Below are 7,584 nucleotides of genomic sequence, written 5' to 3'. Positions count from 1 at the left end.
CATGTGGACAGGCCCTTACCGTACTTAGTTCCCTCTGGTTTCCTTCTAATAACTCCACACTGATGTGATGCCAGCCAGATTTCACACTGTTGCATTGTCAATAAGTGTCACCCCAGCAAGGGCTCCGTCGCTCTTCACTGGGCCTCAACTTTTGTTTTTCAACCTACATCACTTGCCTATTTATATCACAGCATTTACTGGTTAATCCTGCAATTTAAGGGTTAATTAACATAACCTCCAGTGGCAAACACATAGGTTCCTGTAGCCACTTTCATGACTTGTTGCAGATTGTTTCACAAGCTTGTAATAAGTTGCACCTTGACTGTGAAACTTCAAGCAGCTACACTGCTCCATGGTGATCCTCCATAGGCTAAACCACTGGCTGGGAATGATAATGCCATGGCAATTAATGAATCTAAGCATCGTTTAAATTGCCAAGCTTCTTATTTTCTTCGGCCTGCTGCCATCGAGATGGTTTAAATAAGGCAGGATTAGTGGATTTAGCGTATTAACAGCCAAGTTGGCAGGCAAGACCTCTGTACTAAAAGTAGAGAGCACGAAGGGGGTGGGGGGGGGATGCATCTTCCAAAAACAAGCTTGAACTACACCTCATTTTAGGGCCAGGATTCTGTGTCCCCACAGGCTCAGGTAGATTACTTACGAAAACTGTTTGATCATTTGTAGCACACTTTCAAGGACATTAAAATGGTTTTGCATATATTTTGGAATATATATATGTCCAATAATTAGTAGCTGTCTCTCATAGTTAATGAATTCAGCAAATAATGTAACGTACACTATGGGAAGCTCTGGATTACGTTTAAGGTCACCGTGCCAAATGCCAATCATTGGTAACCTCCAAGCTCTAGTTTGTAGAGGAGTGGAACTAAATTTTCCAGGAAGATCGTGCAACATCCAACACCTTTGGGATGATTTGGAGTAGGGTTTGTGATCCAAAATGAATCATCCAACATCGGTTCCTGACCTCATTAAAGCTCTTGTGGGACTGCATGCCATCAAATCATAACCATGTCCCAATATTTAAGCCTTTCCAGAAAAGTAGAGGCTTTTATTGCAGCAAATATCTTTTATTTCAGAGAATTGTCTGCAAAATTTGGGCCATATAAATATTCAGCAAATAAAAAAATACATTGAATTCACCCCAAAAGCGTAAGTCTTTGATATGTTAATTAGGTTGAAGTAAACAAGGGGTCAGTTTACCCTCTTTTAAAAAATGCTAGACACGTTTCCCGTCTGGGAGTTTGATTCATAATTATTTGGATTAAAAAGAACATCAGACAAACATAAAAGTTATGATCCAAATCATAAATAATTAGGTCCACCCCCTTTTTTTTCCTTTTAAAACAAAAGCTAAGGTCGCTGTGTTTGATGAGTCTAATTTGGAAGCAGGTCGAGAAAAGGTTACCCTGCAAAGCACGGATGAAAGCAAAAACAGACAAAAAGAATCTTGCTTTTAATTCTTTTATTATGAGACTTGATTCTATTAAATGCCCCAGATACATTCATCCCACAGCTCCCAATTAGACATGACAGTTGCTACATTACGAACAATAAATATAGCAGTAGGCCGGCCCCCAGGCCAACAAAGACCCTTGACAATGACCCTTATGTTTAATGATGAAAAACAAGCAAGCGCACACTGGCGTATTCTCTCTCTGCATTTCGCTCAGACAGTCCCTCAGTACGAGAGGCTGCTTCTACCCCGTTGCCGTGCACTCACATTTCTCCACTTGTGTTCACACATGTTCACACTTCAGCAAAGTGCTATCAGCATTGCTGCTGCTGCTGACACTTAACAAGGCGTTTAGCGAGATCAGAAGCAGTCAGATTTGAAGACGTGTGCGATTAATGTCAGAATAAACATACCGTCAGTTCTCAAAATCTGATAAGAAAACACAACCACTCAGCCCCCTCCACACGCTGATGTAGTGCACCACTGAGCAAAGCCACACTAAGTCTTTCATTTTAGCAAAAGGAAATAATAAGGCTCCTTTAGAGTAAATAGACACAGTTGCTTACTGTGTGCGCCCGAGCCCTAAAGACTAATACAACACCAAACGAGAAGTTGTTTAGTTAGGACTTCTTTACGTTCCAGGTATTAACCAGGCACAAGTATTCGGATCACAACTAAATTAGTATTCACAGAGTGTGGGGTACAATCTCTAATACGATTTGAAAAACAGTCACGCTGAATTCTTAACTTCAACATAAAACAGATTTCACTGTAACGTCACATGATTAAGCGGAAAAACCCTATAGTACCAGGTAAATTAAGTGCTTTAAAATATTGGCACAAAAGATAATATTTAAAGACGCAGTTTAAAGACCACAATAGGAACCAGTGCTTTTTACACAGCTTCAGTTTCATTTAAGATTACAGACTGGGGCACACTATACAGGACTCTTTGTCCCATATTTGTTTACAGTCTTGTCAGATATCACCTGGAATGTCTTGCCCGAAATACCCACACAGCGCCGTGGAAAACGTGTGGTGTATTCCACCAACAAATACATCGGACCTGTTGATATATTTAAACTGTAATTGATCTCACCGTTGTCACCGGCGATAATTACACATTTACCTGGAAAATACCTAGATCTCCAAAGAGAAAGCACCCCCATGTAATTTAGAAGAGTCTGATGGCATTCTATTGTATTCTGCTGTTGATTTGGACTTGCTGGGCCCAAGTGTAATACATACCCCGTGTATAAAAGCTTAGACAGAAACTTAATAAAGAGGGTTTCATGTTCAACCGTGTTGTATAAGTGTTTCAAAATGTGTGATGACTTAAAGAGCTAAAAGGTTTGGTTCCAATCTGAGATCTGATTAAAATATACCTCATGATTTCAGTGTTTATTTAAGCTGCACTGTTAAATGAGGCAAAGCCACCCAAAGACGTCCTAAAGATAGGGTTTTTTTTTTTTGCCATTACAGTAGTATGATGTAATAACGTATTTAAACACAATTCAAAAGCACCACCCGGGATTACTGCTGCGTATTCTGATAAAATGTTAAAAAAAAAAAAAAAAAACACTGCAGCAAACAATAAGAAGTCTGACAGTTACGTGAATTTTGATCCGAGTAATTTTCAATAATGCTTGTTACATTAAGCTCTACTTCCCAATTTCTTTTCTTTGTGTTCGTTCGTGGTTTATTTAATGAATGAATCTCTTAAGGGGCTGATCGCACACAAAAAACAGATATTATAAGCCTAATATACTTCTACGATGATAGATACGGAATGTACTCAGACGTTCCACTACAGATATTTGTAAACTGCTGCTTTTACTCTTACTCAGAGCTCTTACAACTTTTAGATCATTTATGGAGAGGTACTTTCATTTGATTCATTACTACACACAAGTCAAACAGTTTTACTTGGGTACGGGTTTGGGCTTCACCACAAGCATGGAAAAAGAACCCAGTAGGTCATAGAGAAGCCATACTCTGGAAATCTGACTGAATTTGAGATGATAGTAGTCTGAACATTTTACTCATCCAAGCGCTCATTTACATGTGGTAATTTATAAAATGTTTAATGACTAGGCTTTAGAAATGAACAATCAGAAGAAAATGGTTTATTTTGGTTCTCTCAAGTTAAGAGAATAGTCACGGTGCAAAAATAAGTGTAAAACCAATAAAAAAAATACACAGACATGAAGAAGCTTCTGTTACCGAATGCTTGGTTGGAGTCATAATGAACCGTCCATTAGTGACACTTCAGTTCTTGAAGACTTCATCTGAATCTGTTTAGTAAACAGTTCCACTTAGACTCCAGTGCTGAACAGTAAATATTTTTCAAACACAATCCATGGTGGCATCTTGTTCGAGTGTGTATCTGGGCGAGTATCCTCAAACATGAAGGACGGTATGCTGTGTTCTGAATAGTTCAAGGCCACCTCTTCTCTTCAGCATTGATTTTACTCACCTTTTTCTTAATTTTAATGTGCTGTATTGTATCATGTGTTCTATGTCTACAACTTTCCATTGGCAAAAGCTCCTTCCTGGAACTGAGGGATAAAACTCTTGAAGTATGCCCTACAAAGAGAGAGAGAGAGTGAGACAGAGACAGAGAGAGGGCGAGAGACAGAGAGAGAAGGGGGAGAGAGAGAGAGAGAGAGAGAGAGACAGAGAGAGAGAGAGAGAGAGAGAGAGACAGAGAGACACACACGGAGAGAGACAGAGAGACACAGAGAGAGAGAGAGAGACACATGTAGAGAGAGAGAAAGAGAGAGAAGGGGGGGAGACAGAGAGAGAAAGAGAGAGAGAGAGACAGAGAGAGAGAGAGAGTAGATTTAAAGCTACTTTTTTGGAAGCATAAAAAAAAAGGGTGAAGTTACTAAAAACTGGAGCTGTCAAACAATTAAAATAATTAATTGCATTAGCTTGTGCATTAAACACGGTTAATCAAATTTGTCTTAAGGCTCAAATCTGACCCCATAAGACTGTCCATTTAAAAAACAGGGCCTTGGTGTAGCGTTTTTCATGCGGTGGACTAGGGTATGATTCCCTGCCTGGATAAGCCTCGAATAGCAACACAAGTCCTTAGGCAAGACTCCTAGGACTACTACAGCCTGCCTGTAAGTCAATCTGGATTAGAGCATATCCCAAATGACATAAACGTTATATATAACAGCTACACCAACATAGAGACAGCTGAACATTTGATCTTATAACCAAAAGAGCAAAAATATCTTACTGTATATAGCTGCGCTGTAATTTTATTCTGTTATATAGGTTTTACCAGTAAAACAAAATGCCTTCTGAACTTTTAAACGACTCGTGGCTCCCTTAGGGTTGTGCACAGTGCTGTATGTGTATTCAATACAAGCTTGAAAAATAAAGCGCTCACCCTTGGATTATACTTACTATCCCATAATTTCTAAATTGTCATTTACACAACAGACAAACACAGCTTGCCAGTGATTCTTTAAAGAACACAGGCCACACAGATTGTTTGCTCTTGCAGAAAGAGGGAGAAACTATGCTGGTTTGATAAGATATGGACTTTCTATTATAGAAACCAAAGTACAAACACAGGGAATTCATTATCTGCAGTATTTATCAGGCTCTCCAGCACTAAGGTGTGGCTATACATACAGGCCAAAGGTGAGAGTAATACATTAAATGGTAGAGGCCTGATGAGAACAGGATCAGCTGGAGCTCCACGGAGAGTGGAGTGATGAAAGAGGTGGAAAGTATCTATACACAGACCGACTTATTTGACTGTTTAAGCACAAATGGTTTTTTTTTCTAGCACCTCAAGCAAGATCAGACAAGGTTTACAGAATGCCAAAAATGTCATTCAACCTAAGGTTCGGTGAGATTTAGCGTACTATTTTATTGTGAGGTTGAGCTAAGATTGGAATGGCCACAAACTTTTAAGATATTTTATTGCAATCTACCTGATCAATGTAGTCCTTTTTCGTTTGACCAGCACACTTATTTTTCCTGCCTTCAGGCCCTGACCTACAGTTAGTCACTGTGATGTAACTTCACCTGGGAGTTTTATTGCTTCTATATAATCTAAGTCACCAACTGGCAGTTCATGAGCTCTGTGTTATTGGGTTACATGCCTCCATTTGAAACAGGGTGATTAATAATGGCAGCTCTTTTTTTTTTTTTTATCTAACCTGATAATAACTGATATCACAGGTAAATATTCTCAGTGGAGCACTGATTCATTAATTAGGATGTTTTTGAGTACTGTGAAAGTTGCCCTCAGGATAGCACCAGGCTTACTTGGCTCTCTTGGCCATCTCATTTCCATCCCAGCGCGGGCTGTAGGGGTAGGACTTCTGGACTTGGGAGTAGAGCTGTCCACTGCTGGTAAAGTGGTAGATTGACTGGAAGGTCAGTGTGGGCTGGTCCCGGGGGAAGTACAGAGGCAGGTCGACTACAGCGTGAGAGAAAAAGAAACAGAAAGAATCACATTCCCATCTCCCACATGCAGATTTGAAAAAGAAACCCAACATGCATGGATATAACTACCGTTTCTGTAGAAAGTGAAAACATTACGTCTGGGTCAGATTATAGGAGAACAGCACTGATAAGGCACAGTGGTAAGATGTTATCATGAACAGCAAATGTTTTTATACAGATTATCTACAAAGTTAGGAAAGAGAAAAGTAAGTAAACACGCATATAAATAGACGGTGATCCAATTTTAGACTCGAGCTGTGGGGGGGGGGATAGATAAAAACATGGCTTAACAGGTTGCACCCTCCCCTATTGCTCATGTAGAAAAATGGATCACAGTCTTTTTATGAGTGGTTTCATAGTCTTGAGACACTCAGAGTTTTATAATTCTATCCATTTATGTAATTCTGTCCATCAAACACTCACCGTGGACCAGGAAACAGAAGTCTTTCCACATAAGTAAAAGGGTTAGCTTTGTAAAACCCACAGCATCATATTCAACCACTCCCCTGGAGAGTAACAACAGAGAAAATTACAGAAACACAAACAGAAGCATATTGTTAACAATCACCAGAATTCGAGTCTCACAAATCACTTCTTTGAAAACAGTTTTCTCTCTAACGTCTTAAACCACACCCAGGGTTTCATGAATATTTCACTGACCTATCCATATTATTTAGAAAACAGTGTGACTTGCTGTGAATTGCTATGTTAATTTATTTATTTAAATTTTTAACATATCATTTTGAAAATACAAGCTTGATAATTACTTTTAAAAATAACATAAATGTAAACGGGCGGCACGGTGGTGCAGCAGGTAGTTGTCGCAGTCACACAGCTCCAGGGACCTGGAGGTTGTGGTTTAATTCCCGCTCCGGGTGACTGTCTGTGAGGAGTGTGGTGTGTTCTCCCGGTGTCTGCGTAGGTTTCCTCCCACAGTCCAAAAACACACGTTGGTAGGTGGATTGGCGACTCAAAAGTGTCCGTAGGTGTGAGTGTGTGAGTGAATCTGTGAGTGTGTGTTGCCCTGTGAAGGACTGGCGCCCCCTCCAGGGTGTATTCCCATCTTGAACCCAATGATTCCACGTAGGCTCTGGACCTACCGCGACCCCGAACTGGATAAGCGCTTACAGATAATGAATGAATGAATGAATAAATGTAAACTGTAAAGTGTCTATGCCTGTGTGATGTGTCTACACATGAATAGAAGTTGTTGGAAATGGCTGCCAGCAGCACTAAGCCTCATTGTGATGTTTTGGTCATTTTGTAGTTCTCAGAAAGTCACTCGTGTCTTAAACCGCAAGTATTTAAACTTATTTGAACACCTGCTGTCTGTTTGAGACATGTATTTACAGAAAAAAAAATATTGGAGTATTGACTTTTTCTGTTTACTAGCAATGTTAGCCTTTGAGATCCAGTTTCAAATTGTAACTTCAGTCAGAAAGCAAATTTGGGTCTGTCCTGGCTAAATGAAAACTACATCAGAGATAAACATGAAAATCTGATTCCTTACCAAATCACCTTAAATTACAAGTCTTATACTTTTTACATTATATGTACATTTCTGTGAAAGCATGCTAAGACAACATAGCTGAAAGCAGTACATTCTCTCTATACATCTGTTCATTTTAAAGAACAATTTC

The 7,584-nt window shown here is 39.5% G+C and overlaps 1 protein-coding gene across 2 annotated transcripts in view; it reads right to left on the bottom strand.

The window, feature by feature from the left end:
* Positions 1–1,475: 1,475 nt before the first annotated feature.
* babam2 (BRISC and BRCA1 A complex member 2) overlaps positions 1,476–7,584 on the bottom strand; it is an 84,262-nt gene continuing 78,153 nt past the window's right edge. For both annotated transcript variants that reach the window (XM_066675176.1, XM_066675165.1), the window contains exons 10-12: positions 6,368–6,450; positions 5,765–5,918; positions 1,476–4,060 (exon numbers count right to left, since the gene is read on the bottom strand). In XM_066675176.1, coding sequence (XP_066531273.1) covers positions 3,997–4,060; positions 5,765–5,918; positions 6,368–6,450 — 301 coding nt within the window. In that variant the 3' untranslated portion in view covers positions 1,476–3,996. The remainder of the gene's footprint in view (positions 4,061–5,764; positions 5,919–6,367; positions 6,451–7,584) is intronic.

The sequence above is a fragment of the Hoplias malabaricus genome, chromosome 1, assembly GCF_029633855.1.
Source record: "Hoplias malabaricus isolate fHopMal1 chromosome 1, fHopMal1.hap1, whole genome shotgun sequence".
In the NCBI taxonomy this organism is placed as follows: domain Eukaryota; kingdom Metazoa; phylum Chordata; class Actinopteri; order Characiformes; family Erythrinidae; genus Hoplias; species Hoplias malabaricus.
Note: the sequence above shows the minus strand (reverse complement) of the source record. Positions and strands in the feature narration are given on the sequence as shown.